The sequence below is a fragment of the Dipodomys ordii genome, unplaced genomic scaffold, assembly GCF_000151885.1.
Source record: "Dipodomys ordii isolate 6190 unplaced genomic scaffold, Dord_2.0 Scaffold1, whole genome shotgun sequence".
In the NCBI taxonomy this organism is placed as follows: domain Eukaryota; kingdom Metazoa; phylum Chordata; class Mammalia; order Rodentia; family Heteromyidae; genus Dipodomys; species Dipodomys ordii.
Window position 1 is genome coordinate 21,176,388 of NW_012267217.1, and position 26,881 is coordinate 21,203,268.

A 26,881-nucleotide genomic window follows, 5' to 3' on the forward strand; every position below is an offset into this window, starting at 1 on the left:
AAAAAAAAAAAAAAAAAAAAAGCTTATTTAAGCCAGGTGTCATTGGCTCACAAATATAATCCTAGTTATTCAGGAGTTGAGACTGAGGATCATGATTCCAAGCAGGAAAGGTTGAGACTTTTATCTCCAATTAACTACCAGAAAACCAGAAATGTGGCTGTGGCTCAAAGTGGTAGAGTGCTAGTATTGAGCACGAAAACTCAAACAGTACCCAGGCCCTGAGTTCAAGCCCCATGACCACCACCACCACCAAACAGCTTATTCAATTCCATTAATATATCTACTGTTTTAAGTGTCGATGGTTCAGATACATCATCAATCTATTCCTGAGGAACTGTATCAGACCTGTTCTTATTCCTATTTGCCTCTTGACAAATTTCTAATTATCTTGTCCTCATTTTAATTTTTTATGAAATTAATAACTGTACAAAGTTTCAAAACTAAAATAGTATTAGAAGATGTATAACAAAAACAGCAAACTCACATCTCATACTCCTACAATTTCCCACTCCCTAAAGGTAACTGTTGTAACTCTGCTTAGTACTACTTCTGCTACTTACTTCCAAATTTCTAAATAGTATTCTTGTATTAGTTTTATTTTCAATTTCAGGCATAATTTATTAACTTCCTACTTAAAAGATAAGGATTATTTCAAATGTGTTTATTCCTCTCCCTTCTCTCATCCTCGAAATAAGAGTGCTATCATCAGCAAACCAATATTATTTACTTCATTGTTACTGTAATAGTCTGCTTTACAATAAATGTATACTAGCGGGTACTATATATTGCTGTATATTTCTATTATAATATATATGACTTAGTTAATATATTATTATGTACCATTACGTTTTCATTTTCACTACTAATCAATATCCTTTTTAAGTATTATTACTGCTTAATTTGTTTTATCTATCATAAATTGTTCTAAAATTCTCCTCTTATATCATCAGGTTATCATTCTACTAGTCTTTTCTTTCTTAAGACAGATGTTTTCTCTAGAACCTTTTGTCTTTCCATTTGTTTAGGAGTTATTTCCAAGCCTCTTACACAGCTGTCATTGTTTGACAATCATCCTGCTCCATCCTGCTCATTCATTATTTCTTCCTTAGCTTAATCCACTTTTTACCCATGCCTTCTTTTTTCTTTATTCCTTCCTTTTGGTGAGAACACATTATATAGTAGCTTCTTGAGAAAGAATGTTAAAATTGTATGTGTGTGTGTGTGGGTATCTGTGTGTTGGTACCTGAACTCAGGGTGTGGTGCTATCCTTAGCTTTTCCGATTTAGGGTTAGCACTTTACCACTTGAACAACACCTCCATTTTTACTTTTTTTGCTATGTTTTCTATTTGTTGCACTTAACATCTGTTTCTAGTTCAGTGAAATTCTTCATAAATTACTTCTTGTGTCCTTTTCTCTTTCTAAAATTCATATTAGTCAGTCAGATAAAACTGCCTTATCTTGTATTTAAATTCTCTTTGTATTCTGGAAGACTTTCCAAATGCCCAATCCCTGCTATTTAGTTTTTATACTTCTGCTACCATTTTTTAATTTTTAGGACTTCTTTGTTCTTTGAAGATTAGTGTTAAAATAGTGTGTTGATTTTAATAGCTTCTCTTAACTATCACTTTGTATCTCCTCTTGTATCTTGTATCTTCTCTATTTTTCCAAGTTTTTTTCTCTTCCCATTTTTTGGATAACAAGTAATTCATTGCTATTTAAGAGCAAGGCACTAAAAAAGTAGGGTTCTTATCTGCTTTTAAAAGCTGGGACTTTTCCACAGGTAGATCTTTGTAAGGCTATCAAGGAAAAACTCCATCTGTTTTAGTTTTCTGTTAAAGTATAGATGCCAACTTCCCTGAATCTAGCAGGAAAGAGGACTTTCATGCTTTTTTTCCATTGGTTGTACAGTTTCTTTTTTGGCCCTAAACACTGTATGAGTTTTCATTTCAGCTCCTGATTTTTTTTTTCTTTTACATTACTGAGGCCTGAACTTGAGTCTCATGCTCTCACTTGGCTTTTTTTGCCTATGGCTGGTACTCTACCACTTGAGCCATGCCTCCACTTTCAACTTTTGGATGGTTAACTGGAGATAAGAGTCTCCCAGATTTTTCTGCCCAGGTTGGATTTGAACCTCGATTCTCAGATCTTAACCTCCTAAAAACAGCTAGGATTGTATATGTGAGCCTTATCTTTTCCAAGGGTAAAAGAGAGCCAGCTGCTTAGAAGTGGAAAATGGAGGAGAAAATCTAGATGAGATGACTAAGAAGTCACTTTACAAACCTCCAGTTTATATTCCACAGTTAATGCCACGCAAGCTACAACCTGTGCAACAGCACAGTGCCTTCAGGTCCTAAAACTAACAAAAGTTGTAAAAGAAAAAATGTAAAAGAGAAAACTAAGGAAGCTCCAAATTTGACTTTCTCTTTATTGGTCTCAGGCTCAATGATGTATATTTTGCTGAGTGTTTTTTAGACTTTTCTAATTTGTCTTTTGCATAAAGTTAAACAAACATTATAATCCTCTGCTGACAACTGTCCCATCATTGAATTTTCTGCTTTCCTTCAAGCTGACAAAGTTTAAGCAAAGGACATTTTTTAAATTCCTTTTTTGGGCCTGACAAAAGTTTTTCCAAACAGGATTATAAACAGAGCTTACATTTTAACATCAGGATAAATGATGAATTATGTAACTCATTGGGTCATGATTTAGTATTTGGTATTTGTGTAGCACTGTTTCATTTTACTTATTCATTTCTTCATCTCCATGTAAGTATTAAAGAATTCGGTAGCCTAATATTACTTAAAAGTTTAAGCTTCTAATTTGTATTGTTACCAAATAGTTACTGTGTGCCAGGCATTGATATATGTATTTCTTACAAGAACCTAATAAGGGTGAATGGTATTGTGATAGGTGCTTAGAAGCTATTCTTGCTTAAAAAAAAAAAAGTTAACGTCTCAGTTGGGCCTGGAAAAATCCAAATGAGAATGAAAAGCAGGATAGAAACTTAGCAACCCTGCTTGCATCTGTGACCTTTGCTCTAAGTCTCTGTGGAATACAGGAAGAGACAGGATTGAGGAGATAACATCTTGTGGCTGGAGTTAAAGCTACTCTCCTGTTGGGTACAATGACCTTAAAAAAAAATTCTAACAAAGGCCCACATGACCACTTCTGATATAAACTGAGCAACTGGACCATACCTTGGGCCATAAAATCACACCCATGATTGGGACTGTTTAATAATTATGCACACCTCTCATCCTCTGCCTCCATTCTTCTCTATTTAAAGCTGTAACTCATGTTCGTACCTTGAAGATAAGCTGAAATTCGTAATTTGCCTCTTCCCACTGTGTGTCTGACACATGCAATAAATCCCCTTTCTATGTCCTTCACCACTATTTATCTCTTCATGTACTGCATTTGGCAGAGCAGCTAGATGTGATATGTGCTACCTTTGGACTTGAGTCTTAGAACACTGGTTAGCATTATCTTTCTTATGGTTAGGAACTGAGGCTTCAACAGCATATGTTTTCTCTCGTATGTGGAAGCTAAATCTAAAATACACCAGAACATGATCAATTAATTATACAGGACTCAAGGCATTCACACACAGTGAGACCAAAGGAGGATACTCTTAGGGGAGGAATACAAAGACTCAATGCCTATGTATCTCTGATCATATAATATTTATCAAAATGAACTCCAGAAAATTGATACAAGAAAAAAAATGAGGCTTCAAAAGAATGTAATTTACCAAAGTACAGATAATGTGAAACCAAGATTTCAAGTCAGGATTGACACCTTCAAATTGTATACTATTCAACAACAAGGTATTCTGCTTTTGAATAAAATCATAATTTTATCTGAAATATAATGGCAAGAAGATCTATTTCTAGATTTATTGTGATGTGTTGATTATATACTTAATAAGCTCAAGATTGTAAAAATTCCAGAGCCATTGAGAATCAACCTCCTCATTACCTTTGACAGCTCAAGACATAACTGGCATAATGAATTAATTTGCTTTCCTTATACCCTTGATAAATACTGCTAATATGGTTATTTTTATTTCCTGATCATATTGCTAAACAATATTCTTTGGGGATATACTAGAAAATATAAAATAATGACTTAAAGCTTGTCATGAGAGAAGGGAGTTGAAATATTCCTGCTGATGATTTGAAAAGTAATTTCTTTCTTTTACTTTTGGGGTTTGAATTCAGAATCTCCTGCTTGCTAGGAAGGTATTCCATCACTGGTACTCACAACTGAAAAGTCTTAAAATTAGGCCTTCCCCAAAATATGTTATCTTTTTTTTTTCCTTCAGGTCATGAGGATTGAACTCTGGGCCTGGGCACTGTCTCTGAACTTCTTTTGCTCAAGGCCAGTGCTCTACCACTTAAGCCACAGTGATATGTCCCATTTATTATCTTTAAACAGCTTAAAATCCTGTAACATTCAATTTTCATAATTTAAAGAGTGTAGGATTCTCATTGGATATGCAAAAAGCTTGATAAAAACCCATAGCCTCAAAAAAAAAAAAAACCCCAAAAAGGAAGTGGCGCTGTAGCTCAAGTGGTAGAGCGCTCGCCTTGAGCTGAAGAGCTGAGGGACAGGGCCCAGGCCCAGAGTTCAAGCCCCACGACCGACAAAAAAAAAAAAAAAACAACCCATAGCCTCTCTAAAATCATAAATCTGCTGATGCTTGTCCTGAGGAAGTGGCTATTGATTTAATTTTGGCTGTATTATATTGGTTGCATTGCATTTCTGATAATGTTGTGATCAATGGAAGCATTAATTCTGGTGCAATATAAAAATCAACTAGTAGTGTGCTGAAGTATAATGTATATAATTCATATATATTATCCCACTTTGGGGGGGAGGACCATCCCTCCAATTTGTTGCTAAAACCAAATGACTGGTAATGGACAGACCATGGAACAAAGTAATTGGGAACTGCTGCAGGCTTGCACATTTCCCATAGTGTGACATGATCTTACCTAGGTGATCCATATTCCTTTCTCTTTTCTGTTACCTTTCTCTATTCATATTTGCATTGCCCTATTTTTGAAAGGCTTTGTTCTTAGGTAACTGTCATATTTCTCTCCAGGGAGTTGGTTGACAAAGACTTAATTAAACCAGTGGCATCCTGGAGCTGAAGGGTACCAGTTTGTGAGAAATACTTGCTACAAAGGAATTTTGCAAACAGATTGTTAACTCTTAGTAGCTTGGAATCAGTTATGGAAGAGATGTTTACATCGTGGAAATTAGCAACTACTGCTAATAACCCCCTGTTAGGGTTTGAATATGAACTGTTTCCTGCAGGCTCAAGCTTTCACTGTTTGGTCACCAGCTGGTGGCACTATTTTGAAAGATTGTGGAAACTTTGGGAGGTGGGGTTTGGCTGGACGAAATAGGTCACTGAGGTTGTGCTTTTAAAGGTTATACCTGACCCTCAGTGCCATCTTCTCTCTGCTTCCTGTCTGCCATGGGGAGAAAAGCTCTTCTTGTTATATGCTCCTGTGGCCATGATGTGGCCAAGAACCTGGGGCCCAAGAGACCATGCACTGAACCTCCCGAAATCATGAGCCAAAATAAATCCTTGTTCCCCTCAAGTCATTTCTGTCAACTATTTTGGCCATACCAATGAAGAAAGTTACCTAACAGGGCCCCACTTACCCCAATGAGAACAGGCCTATTGGACCTGTCTTACTACCCTTTCCAAGGGATCATGTGTCATCAGTAGGTACACCTGAAAACCACAATGAATTTCTTTGGTTGGATTTGTCTAATAGGAATAAATTATAGAAAAATAACTTACAGGACAGAGCATTCATCTCAAACTGCCGGCAGGGAACCTCCACGAATGCAGACCACCGCATGGCCTGCGCGGGATTGAGAAAGAGTTCCCTAGGCAGATGTGTGGTGGCCTCACAGGAAAAATCATTTAGAGGCACTGACTAAGGGTTACCACCTAGGCAAACAGCTAGATCATCTTGGTAAGAGCCAGGTCTATTGGCATATCACTAGGAATATGACAGAGAATTATAAAGTTAAAAAGATAATGCCTTTTTAGGCCAAGAAAGATTTCAATGGATATATGTACATGCATCAATCCTTCAAAACATAGTCATTCTATTACAGTTACCCATTACAGACTAAAGCAATGAATGAAATACAAGAATGGACCGTGTCTTTTTCAATAAAAGAACAAAAATGTGTACCATCAGATGGTTTGGCAATAACTTAACCTGTATATTAAAAAACTAAATTTACTAAGTGTCAAGTGTATAGATCAGAGGTTTCAAAACCTGAAAATACTGTGGGTACAGACATCTACTGAAAGCTTTAAAAAAAGTAAAACTGTTGGACTAGTGGTTAGACAAAGGCCAACTCTGCCAGGTACAGCAATGCATACCTGTAACCCCAGCACTCTAGAGTTTGAGTCAGCAGGATTACAGGTCCAAGGCAAGCTTGGGCTACGTAGTTCAAGGTTAGCTCAGAATACATAGGAAATCCTGTCTTAAAACAACAACAAAGCCAGAATAACAACAACAAAAAACAAAGACAAACCTAAGTTACTGATATGTTAAAATGACATTTATTTATAGTTCTATAGAATTGGCTTAATGGTAATTAATAGGTTAGTATCTTTTCTGTGTATTTTTTCTATCTCTTTCCTCCCAAATACCAATTTCATACCTATAAGCTGTGTCTATCTAAAAGGATGCATCAATGCTAATCTACATGAGTTTTAGCAGATACTATTCACTTTTAACGTATGCAGTTAAGGAAGTACTATTTGAAGATCTCAAAGAGATTCTCCCAGTAACATATGGAATATCTACTGATTTTTTTTACTGTAATTAGAAAATGATATTTATAGCTATATTCTTTTAAACATTTTGTCCATATAAAACAAGCCTAGGAGCCTTTAGAAAAGGTTGAGTTTATTTCTGAGTTACTTTCTGTAGGTTCAACAACACTTGGGAAATATAAATGCAACAAAGTAAAAATGTGAAAAAAGTACTTTATAGAGAACACTATGGTATGTGACTAGAATAATTCTGGCTTACATTTAACTCATAATTCTAAAAACATAGAGTGTAAAAATAAATAAGAGATTCTAGGAAATAGAATTAGTGAGCAATGCTTTGAATTTGTTGTCACAGTTGTTTACTGTAGGAGAAATATAGTGCTGTCAAAGCGTGTCACATTAATGAACACATTTTATATGTAGAGTTCAGTTTAGTATTCTCTTACAAACTTGTACTCATTAAAAAATACATCAGTGAATTCATTTGACAAAAAATAAAATCAACATTGGCTTCAAAGCAGGTACTTCTGGAAGACTTAACTGTAGAAAAACATAAAGGACAGAGATAATGCATGGGACTTCACTGTTTGTGTAAATATAGACGATTCATTTGCTACTATGCAGAGAAATCAGGAAAAGGTGGGGCTCAGTTGTAGCACAAGGCTTAGAAGATTATCTTCAATGTCTTACTGCTGACCTAAATGAGCACCTACTGTCCAACAGGAACTACACAAGACAAGGGTGTGTAAATCTCATTGTCAGAAGGCCTGGGGGGGAGGGGTGTGTGTGTGTGTGTGTGACTCAAAACTGCTAAATTGCAAAGATATACGAAGTAGTGATGTGTAGTAAACTCATTTTGCCACTAGATGGAGATCAGGTCATTTCCACCAGTGACAAGCAACCCTGCTTATAGTCAGCAAATTTAAGTAGGGTACCAATTACTTTTTTCTCACTACTTCTATGAGGGTCATTTTCCAAGCTCCAAAGTTAGAAGCAGATCTGTGCTGAGTAAGGTGTCCAAAATGAGGTACTTTGAATGATCAAAAAGGAAAGGAACTGTACAAGAGAAACAGATCTGGCTGAACCATCTTGCAAATAGTAAGAGTAGGCCTACATAAGAGGGTTTAAGTACATTGTTTCAGTAGTTACCAAGAGGCTTCACAAAAACTTAAAACAATGGCAGACTGGACAATTCATCCCTATCATTTAACATAAAGATCTATGTTCACCATTCGTTTCTTGTCTGAGTATGTATATAAGTATGTATATTTGGAATCAACCAAAATGGAACTGTATATATAAAAGAAGAACACTAACAAATGGCTATCCTAGTTTTCCAAGTGAATCTGTCATTTAATTCTGATCTGAATAACTTTATTACTAATTGTGTCTAATTTCTGAAAAAATTTGAACTTTGAGCTAGGATGATAAAACTAGTTATTTCCTAGAAAATACTGCATTTAGGAAAAGTTCAGATAATATACTGTACAATGTAGCCAAATATTTTAGTCATTCTTGAGATGTTAGATACTATAATGTTATTCAATTCTAACTTAGCTATATATCGCTATGCTATTTATTCATTGAATAAGTACTGATTTGTATACATGTAAGCATAAAATAATTTGTGACAGTTGAAAGAATTCCAGTTGTGATCAAATAGCTTCAATTACCTATAGCACACTTATTAGATCTAAGTGTGAGTAGCAACAAAGATCAATGTTGTGTACTAGGACACTATCCTAGGAGCTGGGAAAATGAAGAAGTGTTTAGAAGAGAACAACTCTGGTGACAACATAAGAAGAGGTTAAGTTTGGAGACAATTAAGAACCATTATTTAACTCATGAGTAAAGGTTATTTATAAAGTCCTTTTGAGGAAAAAAAAGGACAGCTTTAAGTCACAAAGCTTGACCACTGGAAAATGTGACCTTTGATTTTTTTTTACAACATATGAGCAAGTCAAATAAAGTAGATGAAATTCAAATACAACAGTATTTACAATTAGGCCTCAATGACTAGAGGACAGAAACAATTCAAAGAGGGAAGAAATTAGTGTTTAGAATAACACGAGAGGAAATCCTATGTAATTAATTCTCAAATATTGTTTTGTATGGTGGATAGGTATGGAGAAGGATTCCTGTGCTATGTCAATACTTCATTGTACCACATTCTATGTTTATTTTAGAGCAATATGTTTGCTTTAATTAAAGTGATATCTTGTTGTGCCTTCAAAAGGACATGCAATTGCTAGCTGACTTGGATTGAGATTTCCAAAACAGACTTTTAAGTCTTCAAGTATCTAACAGAAAGGTGTATTTCATCTACCCACATAGGTATTTCTGTTTTGACTGCAAAATAATCATATAAAATAGTAATTATTAGCTGATTACTGATGTAATAATTGGTGGAAGTATCTTACTGACTGGCTCTTTGGCAGAGCAACCATTCTGGCAGGAAGGTACCTTTTCTTTTGGTAGATAAGAATGATATGTAGGGGGCTGGGAAGGTGGCTCAGTGGTAGAGCGCTTGCCTTGTATGCTAGAGGCCCTGGGTTCGATTCCTCAGCACCACATAAGCAAAAAGAAAAAAGCCTGAAGTGGCACTGTGGCTCAAATGGTAGAGCGTTAGCCTTGAGCTGAAGAGCTGAGGGATAGCGCCCAGGCCCAGAGTTCAGGCCCACTACCGGACCCCCCCCCAAAAAAAGAATGATATGTAAACAAGGGAAGCTTTATTTTGAAATCAAAATTTTAAAAATTACCAACCAATCCTTTTATTCTGTGCTTCCTATAGACTATGATGCCTTACTCATTCTTCCACACAACAGCCGGGAGGAGCTGGCTGAGTGATGCCTGGGATGGTTGGGTTTCCTTTGGCTTTGGTGGCCTTTCCCATATTTTCTTCATGGCAAGTTGTGTCAACTCATAATTAACTGCTAACCTTGAATTATCTGGATCACAGGCAATTGATAAACGCTCTACTGGATGCATACTTTGCTAACTTTCTCTTGTCTAGAGGTTGCTTTTCAAATTATCTTTAAGTACTTGTACAAAGGGGTTTCAATTGAACATGTCAGTTTATGAGTACAATGTATCTTGATAATCTAGAGGTTTCTATGAGTCTGCTATGTGCCAGATTCTTAGTGTTTCTGTTGCCTAGGTAGCTAGGAGATGTGTTGTTGGTTGCAGTGAAAGCAAGAACAGATACAAAGATGGTGCTAGAAACTGGCCAATGTGTCAGGTAAAAAATGTAAGTTGAGCCGGGTACAGGTGGCTTATGCCTGTAATCCTAGCTACTCAGAACGCTGTGAGATCTGAGGATTAGTGTTCAAGGCCAGCCCGGGCAGGAAAGGCTGTGGAACTCTTATCTCCAATAAATCACCAGAAAACTGAAGCAGCGCTGTAGTTCAAGTGGTAGAGCACCAGCCTTGAGCTGTGGTAGAGCACTAGCCTTGAGCTGAAGAGCTGCAGGACAGCACTCAGGCCCAGAGTTCAAGCCCCATGACTGACAAATAAAAAAACCAAGTTGGTGATTGTATTTGTGTGTTGTCAGGTCAGGAACTTGCATGTTTTAACAAAGGCATATTTCTACTTTCTCACATCTATACTATTAGACTTTTTTTTTAAAATTATGAATCTAAAGATTATTTTAGCTATTTAAGCAACTATATTTGAATGCTTGAGCTAATTTTCCCAATTGTGTGTTTTGAATTAAATTCAAGTGCTACCTGCATATGTTGGTCACCATCCTGCCCCATCATGTTCCTCCACTCCAGGAGTGACTGCTGCAGACGTTCCAGTCCAGTTTCCCAGAGCCTGACACACCCGCCCATGTCAACAGTAACGATGCCACTTTTGTTCCACTCAGCCAGCAGTGCATCGGTGTCCGAAATAGCAGATAGCCACGTGGTATATGGTGAGAGAGAGCTGGGGCTGAAAAGGGAATCCAAAGTGCAGCTAAGAAACCATAAACACAAAGCACATGATACATTTGCTATGTCTTTTTCTGTTAAAATGTGTGTTCACAACTGGGTGTTGGTACCTCACGCCTGGAATCCCAGCTACTCAGGATCATGGTTCAAAGCCAGCCTGGGCAGGAAAGACCATGAAACTCTCATCTCCAGTTAATTACCAAAAAGCCTAGAGTTGTGGCTCAACTGGTAGAGTTCAAATTAGCCTTGGACAAAAAAGGTCAGGTACAGTGCTCAGGCCCAGAGTTCAAGCCCCAGGAAACACAAAAAACTGAGTTCGCAACATTATTAGTTTCTTTATATTTGCTCTTATCTATATCACAGCTTGGGGAAGTAATGAGGATAAGTGAAATTAAAAAAACAACAACACTGAATTTGTAAACTTAAGACAAGATAATAATGAATTTGAAGAAAGGGATTTTTGCTGGGTGTGGGCTCAAGCTTATAATCCTAGCTAGTTAGAAAATAATAGATTGTTCAAGTTCAGCCTAGGTTAAAAAGTTAGTGAGATCTTCCTTTCAACAACAACAAAAAAAGCTGGGCCTGCTTGTTCATAGCTATAAGGCCAAAGACCTGAGATCCTATCTCCAAAGTAACAAAAACAAAAAGGGTGTGGCACAGTGTTAAGAGTTCCAGCCTAGCAAACTGAGGGTTTTGAGTTCCAATTCCAATGCTGCTAGAAAATAAAATAAAAAATTGAAATAAATAAATAAATAAATTGAAAATCCACATAATGAAGCTGAAGTGATTTAGAGTCACTAAATTTGCCATAAAGAATTTATTACTGACTAAATGCTTGTGTCCCACCAAATTTACATGGTGAAACCCTAGCCTTCCGTTTAACGTTAAAAGGACATAAGGTCTTAAGGTCTTAGGTGGTGATTAGATTCAGACAAGATAGTATTGGCAGAATCCTCACAATGGGACTGTTCAGATAAGAAGTGTCTACAGGCTGTGTGTTCCACAATAAGAAGTCAGCCATCTGCAAGAGTCCTCACTGGGAGTTGAACTGGCTGCTACCTCCATCTTCGCTTTCTCGGCTTCTAGATCATGACAAAGAGCAGTTACATAAGCCATGGAGCTGCTGGTCTTTTGTCATAGCAGCCTTGAACTAAAAAGAGATAAGATACCAACAGATCCACTTGTAACAAAAAAAATAGTATCATTTTCCTTGTGGACCCCAGATGATACTAGCAATTTACTGTTAGAAGACAGGAGGACCAGGCAACTTATCTCTTCCCCCAGCTGCCCTGGTAGACTCACTCCTGACACATCTATGGGGATGTTTTATGTTTTAAATATGCTTTCCAATAGATTCAGATTTCATTTTTGCCTTTGCTAACCTAGAAAGTGATGTGAACCTATAATAAGGAATTCATAGAGTTCATGAATTATGTATTATTATTTGCAGTAGCAGGGTTTGAACTTGGGGCCTTACACACTTGCTAGGCAGGCACTCTATCTACCACTGGAATCATGCCCTGCCTTTATTTCATGTATTATATATTTCACATTTGTTTCTTATATTCTATTTTGGATATACATATCCATGGCTATAAGAAGTATAAAAATCATATTTTAAGGCTTTTATTATGTTTCCACTGGACAGTGCCTCTTTACATGAATGAATTATGGTGCCCAGTTGGTATTGGCTGTACACACAGCTGCTCTTTCAAGATTTCTTCATGGCAAGCAGAATGTGTGGCCTATTTTTAAAAAATTAAAAAAAAAACACTGACACAGTGAAGGAGAAACTAACAGAACATTAGAAAAATTATTAATGCTTTAGAGATGTTAAAACTAGATATTCTTTGCTTTTATTATGAAATAATCATCTGTTTTAATGAGATACAACTAAGAAAGAATAAGATTTTCCTTTAGAGACTAAAAGTCATTTTCTATTAAGCCAGCACATTAAGGTGTTCCAAGACATTATACTAATATATATTGGAAAAAAGAAATCTCTTTCTTAGAATAATGATTTCATCTTTCATACTTTTAGAATCTGATTAACAGTCCCAGGAAATGAAACTGTGCTGCTGAGTTATTTGTACTGTTATGTTGAGCTATTTTCTTCTGGGTTTGGAGAAGGGAGTTTGGTGTCACTTTAGATGACTGACAGGCTCCTGGGCAGAAGGAGTATGTCAGGTAGGGATTTACCCACTGGGCTGTGGATGACCAGACACAGGTGAGAAAGTACATGAGAGATGGGGATGTGATTTTAACCCTGACATTTGTGGAGAACAATTGGAGAAAGGAGGCTCTAGTCTGCAGGGAACAGTAGGGAAAAGGGAAGGAAAAGACAAAGAAGCACCATGTCAAGCAGATCAAAGAAGGTGTAAGCTTAGCTTGAGAGAGGAGACAAGCCATGGATGCACCCAAGGCAGGTCACATACTATCCTACAGTTAAGGACACATGCATTCTTCAAGGATCTTCAAGGACAGGTGAGCATTATTGTTTCTACTTTTTTTTAATTTAATTTAATTTAATTTGTGAACATACTGTACAGAGGGGTTACAATTACATGGGCAGGATAATGCGTACATTTCTTACCAAGCATTGCAGCCTCCTCCTTTGTTTACCCTTCACATCCCTTCCCAGCCTCCCCCCTCCCCCCCAATCCCAATCCTTCTCCTTTCCCCCTCCCCCCCGCCCTCCCCCACCCCGTGTTTCTACTTTTGTATGACAAGCCTCAGTAGTTTAAAGGCTTCGCTGCATGGTTGGACAATGACAGAAGCAGTGAATGGTAATGAATCCCATTCTAAGTCTCTGGGAATCCTTTAGCTACTGCATGACTTCATGAAGGAAACAGTAACATATTTAGAAACAACATTAAACAAGTGCTATTTAAAATCCTTTGACATTTTTGAATGCAGAAAACTAATACATAAAGTTAAAAGAGATCACTATTTTTTTTTGTCGGATGTGGGGCTTGAACTCTGGGCCTGGGCGCTGTTCCTCAGCTCTTCAGCTCAAGGCAAGTGCTCTACCACTTCAGCCACAGTGCCACTTCCAACTTTTTTTGTTTATGTGGTGGTGAGGAATCAAATCCAGGGCCTCATGCATGTGAGACAAGCACTCTGCCACTGAGCCACCTTCCTAGCCCCAGAGATCACTATTTAAGGAAGCAAAAACCATGCTTCCATTCAGCATCCTTGGTAAGAACTTGGTTCATTTTTTAAAATGATATATCAAGCTAAGATCAAAGGTAAAATTAATTACCTGGGAATGGGGATATATCTGAGTTTCTTTGATTGAAGATCAGTAACTTCTATATAACCAGCTGTCTCTGGGGGGGTGACACCTGCAACAAGTCAGGACATGAGTCAAGTATTAAATGACTACTTGATACCAAAGCAGGACTCAAGAATGTTTGCATGCTGCTAAAGCTGAAGGAAGTTAGAGTAGAATTCTGGGACCTATTTGACAAGATACTAGGTCAAGTCTTGGCTAGACTTTGAAAATTATGACTCCTTCCAGGAAATACAAGGATGGTAAAAAGAAGAAAGCCTATTAGGCTGTAATTCTTAATTTATTTTTATTTATTTTTATTTTTTTCATTGTAAAGATACTGTACAGAGGGGTTACAGTTACATGAGTAAGGCAATGAGTACATTTCCTCTTGAGCATTGTTGCCCCCTCCTTTGTTTTTCCCCAGCCATCCATCCTTTCCCTTCCCACCTCCTTAACTCCTCCTTCTGCCCCTTCCCCTCCCCCCCCCCAAGTTGTAGAGTTTGTTTTTTTTTTTTAGCATAGTGTCTTGTACATCTCATTGTTACAGTGGGTCAGCCTGTATCCTTGTCTTAGCATTTTGTTATTTCCCCTCCCCAAATTATATATATATATATACAAGATGCAGGGCACATTGCAACAATGAGATGTACAAGAAGCTATGTCAAAAAATGAACTTTATGATTTAGGTGGAGGGAGAGGGGGAGAGTATAGTTGAGGAGGTGGGAGGGAAAGGATGGTTGGGGAAAAACAAAGGAGGAGACAACAATGCTTGATAAGAAATGTACTCATTACCTTGCTCATGTAACTGTTACCCCTCTGTACAGTATTTTCACAATAAAAAACTTACTAAAAAAAAAGATTCAGGGCACTGGAATCAAATACAGTGAAAACGAGTTATACAAATAGGGAAGAACATATGAAAGAAACAAAAGAAATCACATAGTACATTAAAAACAACAGCAACAAAGTTAAATCCTCTTGTGTCTCTGTCTTGGGGTTTATTTTGCTTATCTTTTATGGTCATATGTGCACATCTTTGACCTTTTCTATTTGTCTGGTAAGGTTATCCTAGACGTTTACTAGTTATTGCAAATAAGGGAAACCATGGGACCTGTTTCTTTGGGCCTGGCTTACTTCACTTGATATAATTTTTTCCAAGTCTTTCTATTTCCTTTTTTTTTTTTTTTTTTTGGGTCCGGTCATGGGGCCTGAACTCTGGGCCTGGGTGCTGTCCCTCAGCTCTTCAGCTCAAGTAGTGCTCTACCACTTGAGCTACAGCACCGCTTCCAGCTTTTTTCTTTTTGCTTATGTGGTGCTGAGGAATCAAACCCAGGGCCTCATGCATGCAATGCAAGAGCTCTACCTCTGAGCCACCTTCCAAGCCCCAGTCTTTCTATTTCCTAACAAATGGGGCAATGTCATTCTTTCTGATGGAGGCATAGAATTCCATTGTGTATATACACCATATTTTCTTGATCCATTCATCCACTGAGCTGGTAGCTTTAGTATGGCTTTGTTTGTGATCGTTTGGGGAAATGCCCAAAAGGTCTGCTGGGTCATAGGGGAGCTCTATGTGGAGTCTTTTGAGGAACCTCCATACTACTTTTCAAAGTGGCTGAACAAGTTTATACTCTACCAACAATGTAGTAGGGTTCCCTTTTGGCCACATCCTCTCCAGCATCTGTTATTATTAGATTTCTTGATTATAACCATTCTAACTTTGGTGAGGTGGAATCTCAATGTTGTCTTGATTTGCATTTCTTTTATGGCTAGAGAGGATGAGCATTTCTTCCTGTGTCTATTGGCCATTCTTATTTCCTCTTCAGAGAAGTCTCTCTTTAAATCTTTAGCCCATTTATTAATCTGGCGGTTGTTTGAGGATTTGTTGTTGGGGGAGTTAATTTTTTGAGTTCTAAGTATATTTTAGATATGAGACCCTTCTCTGTTGTATGGCTAGGGAAGATCTTATCTCAATCCGTGGGCTTTCTATTGATCTTGCTAGCTATGTCCTTTGCCATGCAGGAGCTCTGCCATTTCATGCAGTCCCATTTGCCTAACCTTTTTTTGATTTGTTCTGTGTCTGTGTCTCTATTAAGAAAGTTTCGGCCTGTGCCAAGGAGCCCTAGAGTTTCTCCTATTCCTTCCTGTAATGTTTTCAGGGTGTCTGCTTTGACTTTGAGGTCTTTGATCCATTTGGAGTTGATTCTGGTTCAGGGTGATATATATGGATGTAGCTTTAGTTTTCTACAGGTGTTTAATCAATTTTGCCAGCACCATTCACTGAAAAGGCTGTCTTTCTTCCATTCTATTTTTTTTTTTAGCTTCCTTGTCAAAGATTAGGTGGCTATAGGTCCGTGGGTTCATTTCTGGGTCTTCAGTCCTATTCCATTGGTCCTCAGGTCTGTTTTTATGCCAGTACCAAGCTGTTTTAATTACTATGGCTTTGTAGTAGAGTTTGAAGTTTGATATTGATATTCCTCCAGCACTGTTCTTTCTGCTAAGGATTGTTTTTGAAATTTGGGGTCTTTTATTGTTCCATATGTATTTTTGGATGGCTTCTTCTATTTCATTGAAGAATGAGGTTGGGATATTGATAGGTATCACATTGAATTTGTAGATAGCCTTGGGAAGTATTGCCATTTTCACAATGTTAATCCTCCCAATCCAGGAGCATGGGAGGTTTTTCCACTTCCTTAGTTCTGCTTTAATTTCCTTTTTCAAGTTTTTAAAGTTTTCATCATAGAGGTCATTCACTTCTTTTGTTAACTCCTAGGTATTTTATTTTTTGTAGGACTGTTACAAGAGGAGTTGCTTTCCTGATTTCAGCCATGCTCTTCTCGTTATTGACATATAGGAAAGCCATTGATTTCTGAGGGTTAATTTTATACCCTGCTACTTTGCCAAAGTTTCAAATAAGCTTGAGTAACTTGGGAGTGGAGTTCATGTGGTTATTTAAATAGAAGATCATGTCATCTGCAAAGAGGGAGAGATATACTTCATCTTTCCCTATTTGGATGCCCTTTATGTTTGCATCTTATTACTTTAGCTAGGCATTCTAATACAAAATTGAAGAGGAGTGGAGAGGGCGGACATCCTTGTCTCATTAATGAATTTAGAGAAAATGGCTTTAGCTTTTTGCCATTAGGTATAATGCTGGCTGTAGGTTTGTCATACACAGCCTTTATTATATTGAGGAATGATCCATGGATTCCTAGATTTTCCAGAGCTTTCATCATAAAGGGGTGTTAGATCTTGTTAAATTCTGTATCTATTGAGATAATCATGTGGTTCTTATCCTTGTAGGCTATAATTCTTTAATATCTGAAAATAAGCTGTTGTTTTTCCCCACTATCTTTGTTTCCCCAAAGGGGTCAATGATTCGGCAGTTAGAGTTTATTTGAAAATATGTTATCATTTTAATTTTGTCTTTGATCTTAGGATGTCACCATGTGCTTCATTGGGATTGCACAATGTGGCAGAATTAGCACTCAGTTCATAATCATATTAACCTGATGTAGAGTCCTGGCTCTCATGTTTCTTAGGAGTGATACACTGGTTGTTTCCTGTTTGAGAGATGAGGAAGCAGAGGCTTTCCAGAGGTCAGATAATAATGGGACTTGCTTGAGGAGACTTAGCTGGACAGAGATGGAGGTGATTTTGTCTCACACAAGCCCTAGCTGAGCTAGCTTTAGGTTAGTATCTATTTATAAAATAGCCCCATTTAACATAACCTTGGCAACTAAGGCATCTGAATAAAAAAAAAAAACAAGATTCATCCACATCAAATCTGTCTTTAAAGATTTTTGCTTATTTTCTGTTTTTCTATCTTTCTGTTTACCTATTTAATTTTTATTTAATTTTACATTGGAATGAGGTACTCAGGATGTCTACACTGAATTCATTCAATCAAAATGACATTTTTATTTCATGTTTGAAGTTGAAAGTACTTTTTAACAGGCATTCTGTAAAAAACCAACGTATCTCTTAATTGTTCAACAGACATGTTTGAGTTTAGTTTGCACCATATATCCTAAGAACCACTTGGGAAGAGACAGAGATGTTGCCTTACAGTACTCACAGAATAAGAAGGAAGGTTTCCTTTTATTCTTTTTTAAAATAGTTTATGTGAGTCATTATTTCATTTGTGTAATATGTAAGCACTGACTATATTTCCTCATTACCCACTTTTATCCCCACTCCTACTGTTCCCCTTCCTATTTAACAGTCCTCCTACTTTCATGTCTTTCTCTGTGTGTGTGTGTGTGTGTGTGTGTGCGCACATGCACGTGCATGCACTAGTCCTGGAATTTGAACTCAGGACCTGGGCATTGTCCCTGAGATTCTTTTTTTCAAGGCTGGTGTTCTATTACTTGACCCACAGATCAGCTAGCCACTTATGGTTTTTTTCTGAGTAGTTTAGTAGAAATAAGAATCTCATGGACTTTTCTGGCCAGGCTGGTTACCAAGTGTGATCCTCAGATCTCAGCCTCCTAAGTTGCTAGGATTGCAGCACCTGGCTTACTTTCATATCTTCTTAGTTAATTATTAGAGTCTACATATAAGAGAAAATATATGATACTAATCTGAGTCTAGCTTATATTGCTTAAAATGATAATCTCCAGTTCCATCAATTTTCTTACAAACAACTTGATTTTGTCCTTCATTATGGCCAAATAAAACTAGTACCTGAAAGTTTTTTTTTCCATTTCTTTTTTTTTTTTGATTTTTTTTTATTTTATTTGTGAAAATACTGTACAGAGGGGTTACAATTGCATGGGCAGGATAATGCGTACATTTCTTACCAAGCATTGCAGCCTCCTCCTTTGTTTACCCTTCACATCACTTCCCAGCCTCCCCCCCCCCCCCCATCCCAATTCTTCTCCTTCCCCCCTCCCCCCCCTCCCCCTGAAAGTTTTTTTTTTTTAAATCAACTCTTTCACTGATGGACATTTAGGCTGAATCTATAGCTTGACTACTGTGAACAGTGCTGCTGCAATAAACTTGGGTATGAAAGTATTTTTACTGCCTGTTACCTTTGATTCCTTTGATTACAGACCCAGGAGTAGTATAGAAGAATCATTAGTTTTTTTTTTTCCTTTTTAAAAAAATATTCCTTCCAACAGCATACTACAAAAGAGCACCTTTCTCTCATATCATTGCTGGCAATTGTTGTTGTTGTTGTTATTATTATTATTATTGATGATGACCATCCTTACCGAGGTAAGATGGAGTTTCATTGTGGTTTTGATTTACATTTCCTTGATAGCTAAGGATGTTGTACATTTTTGTATGTTCTCTCTCTCTTTCTACACACACACACACACACACACACACACACACTTGTATTTATTTGTTTGAAATGTCTTCTCTTTCTCTATAAGCCACTATGGGCCTTTGAAGAGTTGGAAAGAATCCCATGGTGGAAAATCTGGATCTTGAGTCAGGTCTGAGTGGAAGGGAAAGTCAAGGGAAGGTTCTAGGTGGCCAAGGAAGAAGAGAAGGAGATATGCAGAAAAAGGATGGGTAAGTAAGAAGAGTTACTGTGTAATCTGACCACGCTGCTAGACTGGCTATGCACATAGCTACAAATAAGTGAGGGTATGTATTTTAACATACATACATAATCTGCATTGTACTGTACAGGATATAAGGCAATCTTGGATAAAGGGTTACAACACGTATCTTATTTTACAATTCTTGCTACTAAAGCCTAGGTGAAGTAAGTTCAATTATTTATAGACCAGGATTCTTTTCCCAAAATGATCAGTTATTGAAACTGATGGGATGACTAGACATGCCTCACTAACCAAGTTAAACATTTTGGCTAATTATTACTTGCAGACACTTAAAAAAATCAGAATGCTTTTTAGTATTCCCATGATAGCAACATAAATCGACTAATTTTTAAGAACTTTTTTTTCTCTATTTTTCTTTTCTTTTGCTGTGCAAATTGATTTCATAGCATAGGGGTTGAAAAAATGCATTAGTGGTTTGTGTCTGCTATTTAAGAAGGAGAAAGTAAGAATTTTATTCCTAGTATATTAAAAAGTATTTTTTGGATTAAGGAAGTGAAAACAGTAGCCAGGTTTTCCTCCAAACTTATCCAAATGCTTATCCATTCCTTCTAAATGTTTCCACATTGAAGAGAGGATAGAGGCTCAGCACATTTCTATTCCATGATAATCCAGGTGGATTTCAAAGAGAAGTGTAGGTTGTATTTAGGGATTAGTTCACTGGCCATTAAAGGGAAGTCACTGCTGCAGTGTTGATCATCCAGTTCCCATGAACAGGGGAACAGTTTATATGTAAGATGCCAAGGTCAGGAAGACGTAGAAAGGCTGTCAGGCTAATTAACCAAGAAAAATTTCAAAGAGAAGATGAGATTATGCTAAAAATTCATTTCTTCTAGAAATGTAATTTGATGCATTCTTATTAACTATTAGGTTTAATGCACTTCTACTGTATTTGTAGATAATAGAGTGGGTACATAATAGTAAGTTTCAAATTAGGATGCTTTCCAGAGATCTCCTCCTTCATGCTCCTGGAACAACTGTTGAGACCCCTGTGTGGGTGCAGATAAGTTCTCACCACAGTGCCACAAGCATACACCATGTAGAGACAAGGGAGAGCTTTCAAAACATACCTGGGTCTCTCTTTGCTAATTCTAACCTTCTAGAATGATCTACATAAATATCAAGTTATAAATATCAAGTAATATTGACAAACTCAATGCCCTCTACCAAAAACAAGCTACCTTGGTAAATGAGGAGTTGGTAAGTTCTTACCTTTTGAGTATATGTCCTTTAGAGGGACTTCTCCTGGGGGTAAAATCCTGACTACTTGATTAGTATCTATGAGAGTCACACAATTGCTCTGCCTTGGAGTTCCAGTTCTCTTCTTTCCTCCATAGAACGCTAGGTCTGTGCTACTCTGTTTATGCAATGATGATGGCCTCTTCCAAGAGTAAACTTCACTGGGGGACTGAAAAAAACAAAGAAGAAAAGAGAGATTGAAAAAAAAAAAAAGAGAAGGTGTCTCTTTGAGTACATCAACACTCGGTTAAGAGCTGTGTCTCTGCTTTTCTGCTTATCTGTTTTGCTTTTTGTCTGCTTATCTGCTTGCTCACTCACTCAATAAAGCTCTGCTAAGTTTTCTTACAAAAAAAAGAAGAAAAGAGAGATTAAAGTAATAGTATACTACACTCACCCCAACTTTTACAGTGTAACCCTTTAAGAGTTTCACACACATAAGAAAATCACATTATCCCTCAGCCTTTTTGAATTCAGTCCAGAAGATGGCTGCTCCACCAATCATTATATCCTAGACAAGTGTGAAATGTATAGGCCATTTTTTTTTGTTTTGAAATAAATTACAATTATAAGGAAATATAGCAGAATAGAGTGTCAGTGGACTCACATCTATAATCCTAGTATGAGGCTCCATCTTCAAAATAACCAATAAAAAAACTGGGTTGAAGTAAAAGCTCAAAGTGAAAAGTACTATCCAAGCAAACAAAATAACAAAGTACAAGGCCCTGAGTTCAAAATCCACTATTGACAAAAAGTAATATAAGTGACACTTACGTACCTAACTTTTGGCATAAAGAAGAAAACATGACAAACTTTTAAAGCCCTTGGAGTGGACTTTCCTAACCACATGTCTTTGTCGCTTATGAATTTAACCGTTTTCTTATGCATGACTTTAAATTTTTACCATATGAATTTGCCCTTCCTAATATCATAAGGCATATTTTTCCTATGTTTTCTTTGAAAGTCTTTTTTTTTTTTTTTTGGTCGGTTCTGGTGCCTGAACTCTGGGCCTGGGCACTGTCCCTCAGCTCTTCAGCTCAAGGCTAGCACTCTACCACTTGAGGCACAGCGCTACTTCCAGGTTTTTTCTGCTTATGTGGTGCTGAGGAATCGAACCCAGGGCCTCATGCATGCAAGGCAAGTGCTCTACCACTGAGCCACCTTCCCAGCCTTCTTTGAAAGTCTTAAAGTGGTATCTTTCATGTTTAGTTCTTAACCAATAAAAATTTATTTCAATGAACAGTGTGAAGCAGGATCCAAATTCATCCTTTCCCACAAGGACAGCTTTTTTTTTTGTCCAAATACCACCAGCCTTTGTCTATTGGTATTCAATGCTGTCAAAAAGACAGCCCATATTCACATGCTTTCTGTTCTGTTCTCTTCTCTCTCTCTCTTTCTCTCTCTCTGTGTATACTTTTTGTGGCTCTTCCTCTCCCCTTTTCTTTCCTCACCCCTTCTCTCCTTTCCTTCTCTTATCTTCCTTTCCCATCTCTTATTATACTGGAGTTTGACCTCAGGGATGAGCACTTGCTGTCAGGCTGAGTCACTTAAGCAACACTCTCAGTTCTTTAACAGTATCTTTTCCTTCCTTCCTTCCTTTGTGTGTGTGTGTGTGTGTGTGTGTGTGTGTGTGTACGCATACATGTGTGTGTGTGTGTGTGTGTGTGTGTCCACTAGTCCTAGGATTTGAATTCAGGGCTTGGACATTGTCCCTGAGCTTTTTATTTCCTCAGGGCTAGTACTCTACTGCTTGAGCCACAGCTTCACTTACAGCTTTACTGTATTTAACTGGAGATAAGAATCTCATAGACTGGGCTGGGAAGTTGGCTCAGTGGTAGAGCGCTTGCCTTGCATGCCTGAGGCCCTGGGTTTGATTCCTCAGTACCACATAAGCATAAAGAAAAAAGCCGGAAGTGGCTCAAGTGGTAGAGTGCTAGCCTTGAGCTGAAGAGCTGAGGGACAGCGCTCAGACCCAGAGTTCAGGCCCCACAACCAGATCCCCCTCCACCCCCCCCCCCCACCAAAAAATCTCATAGACTTTTCTACCCAGGCAGGCTTCAAATCGAGATCCTCAGATCTCAGCCTCCTGAGTAGCTACACTTACAGGTGTAAGCCACTGATGTCTGGATTTTAACATTATCTTTTATAGAAGTTTTACATTTTGATGAACTATACTCTATTTTTCTTTGTGTATTGTTTTTGATAATATAGTGTTTAATAGAATAAAAATACCTTTGTCTTTTTGTGTGTGTGTGCTTTGTCTTTTGAGAGAAGGTCTCATTATATAGTCCAGGCTGGTCTCAAACTCTTAATTCAGCAACTCCTACTTCAGCTCTTCCTTAGTGCTGGAATTAGAAGTATGTGTCACCACACCTGGTCTTCTTTTTGATTTTGAGATAATGTAACAGGATGGCCTGGAACTCATTATATAACGGCTGATCTGAAACTAATCCTCTTGTCTTAGCCTTTCTAGTACTGGGATTACAAATGTGTGCCATTGTGCTTATCTTCCTTGTCTTTTTTTTTTTTTTGTGGAACTTGAACTCTAGGCCTGGGTGCTGTCCCTCAGCTCTTCACTTAAGCTCTACCATGTGAGCCACAGCACCACTTCCGGTTTTTCTGGTGGTTTATTTGAGATAGGAGTCTTGTGGACTTTGCTGCGTGGTCTGGCTTTGAACCATGATCCTCAGATATTAGCCTTCCAAGTAGCTAGGATTATAGGCGTGAGCCATCAGCGCCCAGCTCTTCCTTGTCTTATTTTTGATAATACAATGCATTTAAAGTTCACTATTGAGAAACATACTTCCATATATTTTTAAAGCAGCTATTTGATAGAGAAGGCAGGAGGGACAGGATGGTAAGGGAAAAACAAAGGAGGAGGCAACAATGCTGAATAAGAAATGTACTCATTACCTTGCTCATATAACTGTAACCCCTCTGTACAGTATTTTCATAATAAAAAACTTATTTAAAAAAGAAAACAATTTATTGACTTTGATAATTGTATAACAAGCTAATTGGAGGGTGGCACACTCCTTAACTAATAGTTCTATAAATAATACAAAGAAATTCACATAGAAGGGGCTGGGAAGGTGGCTCAGTGGTAGAGTGCTGGCATTGCATGCATGAGGCCCGGGTTCGATTCCTCAGCACCATATAAGCAAAAAGAAAAAAGCCTGAAGTGGTGCTGTGGTTCAAGTGGTAGAGCGCTAGCTTTGAGCTGAAGAGCTGAGGGGCAGCGTCCAGGCCCAGAGTTCAGGCCACACGACCAGACCCCCCCCCCCCAAAAAAAAAGAAATTCACATAGAAGCAGAAAGAAGGTGGTATAAATGATATGAGTTAGAATCACAACTTACAGTCAAGTCTCAGGTCCCTTATATAAGCTCTTTTGCCCTAGGGGAACTTAATTTCTCTGTTTCTGTTTCTTCATCCATAAAACCAAAAAAATATTAAACATCTTTCTTCCCTTTCATTAAGGCTTCTGTAGACACTTTTTTCCAACAATACATTCCATTTTGAGTTATATTATATAATAGCTAATCCTTTTTACTTAATAATTAGGAAGGCATATGGCAAAGCCCTAAGTCACATCTTATCCACTGGGTTTTCTATTTCAAATGTCTTATATCCTGAAGCACTCAGCAGTCATTAATTACATAAAAATGTTGAGGCATATGGGATTGGTGTATTATCTTTAAATGATTCTATCAGCCCACATAAAAGCTACAAAGGAAATTATTAAAATTAAATGCTTCATCAGAACACATGGAGCTATCTAAGGGTATTAGATGATAATCTGTACTGAAATGAACTTTGTATTTCCTTTCTGCAGATTGTCATTAGGGGAAGATAGTGTCCAGTTTCACCCAAAGTCAACTATAAATAGCCTCACCTTTGCAGATAACCTAGGTAACAGCAGAAGGGCATATTTAGGAGAAAGATAAGCTGAGTCCTTATGACAGTCTTACCTAGATACTGCAAAAATAAGATGTATCAGAACAAAACTCAATGGAAAATCAATTGGTCTTCACAATCAAATGGTGTTGAAAATTTTAGTTTATAACTTGAAAAAAGTCATCTTCAGTATATCAAGCGTTGTGTGTCACATACTAAATCATATCACCACATTACATTGTAAACAATAATTTTTAAGGAATAAAACTATACAGGGTAAACACTTTTTAATAACTGATTTCAAATACAGACTTGATCTGAAATGCTTATCGGAAAATTATTACATTTTTAGTTATCCTTCAAATAGGTTTACAGACTATAAGTCAAACTGAGGAGAAAAAGAGTCATTAATTTTAAAAGTTGATGCTTACCATGAGATCTGGGAAGCCAACAATTATAGTGGCATAACTGCTTTCATCTGAGAGAATTCGGTTAGGAGAGGCAATCTTCTGTCCCACAGCTGAACTTAGATTTTCAGCTGATAGTTGATCACTTGAAATTTTATGAGGAAGGCTGAACTCCATTTCTGAGAATGGTCAGAAAAAATTTTAGATATGATATACTCCTACTGTGCATCTCATTTTTGTAAGATTTTATTTTAACAACTTAAACAGAAAACATTAAAGGTGGCTCAGTGGTAGGGCACTTGCCTTGCATGCCTGAGGCCCTGGGTTCTATTCCTCAGGACCACATAAGCAAAAAGAAAAAAGCCGGAGGTGGCGCTGTGTCTCAAGTGGTAGAGTGCTAGCCTTGAGCTGAAGAGCTGAGGGACAGCACCCAGGCCCAGAGTTCAGGCCCCAGGAGCAGACCAAAAAAAACCCCTTTAAAGTGCATTAACTAGCTTTCACTAAGAAAACTGTTTTTATAATCTAAACATCTTCCCAAAATAATTCCAAGTATTTATGGAATTCAAAATTTTGTTAGCCACATGTATTATCATTAACAGCTCTTTGCATAAAAGATGTAAAACTGAAATAACCTAGCATTAGGAAGGAACATCAGATTTTTTGCTCATGAATACTATTAGAAATTAGTAGAAATTCTAATGATCTGTGGAAGGAAAAAAATGATGCTATTTTCAATGAGACTTGGAACTCAAATGTAAGTAAAAATTATGACTTGTCAATTAAAGAGTTTCAGGCAGGATTTAAAGGAGTGAGTTTCCTCATGAGCATTTGAAAAGTGGCCGATTATTATTTCCTACTTCTAGTGTAGCTACTAAGCTTTTTCTTTTGGTATGGACTTCACACAGGCTGATGTTGCTGTTCTTCAGTGAATCTAGAGGACAGTGTGTGCACATACCACACAACCATAAACATAGAGAGCATGGCATTTACCTTGTATAACTCCAAACCCAGTGCTAGGCAGCTCCTCTTTCAGAACATATAATTGGCAAACCCCACTGTTATCAGATTCAATGTGTGCAGGCTTAGTTAAAAGGTATTTCCTGTAAATAAATAAGACATCTAAATGAAAAATTTTCCTTTTTTCCAATAGTCATTGGGGCAGATCAAGAACATTAAGAGATTTTCTCCTCTCCAAGCCTTTCTAAAAATAGTGTGAGAATAATTTGTAGTTTCAGCATTTTGTCATGAGTTAACAAGTATCTTCTCTACACTGTTGTAACCAGTACTCCCCAATAACAATGCAGTAACAAATGTGATCCAAATATCCAACATTTTCTATTACACAAAGTACACAATCTTATTACTATGGGGCCCTCTATTAAAATGACTGGAAACAGGTAGTTAAGTGGGAGCACAACCTCTCACTTGTGACCAGCTGAGGGGCAGAAGTCCTTGCATATAATCCTCTGTGTGTGTGTGTGTGTGTGTGTGTGTGTGTGTGTGTACTGGAGCTTATATGTGTGCTCTGGAGCTTGTGTGTGTGTGTGTGTGTGTGTGTGTGTACTGGAGCTTAAACTCGGGCTGGGCAGTGTACTGGAGCTTCTTTGCTCAAGTCTAGTGCTCTACCACTTCAGCTATGACTCCACTTCCAGCTTTTTGGTGGTGAATTGGAGCTAAGAGTCTCATGGACTTTTCTTCTTGGGCTAGCTTTGAACCATGATCCTTCAGATTTCATTACAGGAATGAGCTACTG

At 37.6% G+C, this 26,881-nt stretch overlaps 1 protein-coding gene across 1 annotated transcript in view; it reads right to left on the minus strand.

Moving 5' to 3' along the window:
* Positions 1-26,881, minus strand: part of Vwa8 (von Willebrand factor A domain containing 8) — a 264,776-nt gene that overhangs the window by 73,871 nt on the left and 164,024 nt on the right. Inside the window, exons 33-37 of the mRNA XM_013010639.1 lie at positions 26,119-26,228; positions 25,153-25,307; positions 20,804-20,999; positions 14,007-14,088; positions 10,541-10,745 (exon numbers count right to left, since the gene is read on the minus strand). Of these exons, the coding sequence (XP_012866093.1) occupies positions 10,541-10,745; positions 14,007-14,088; positions 20,804-20,999; positions 25,153-25,307; positions 26,119-26,228 (748 nt within the window). The remainder of the gene's footprint in view (positions 1-10,540; positions 10,746-14,006; positions 14,089-20,803; positions 21,000-25,152; positions 25,308-26,118; positions 26,229-26,881) is intronic.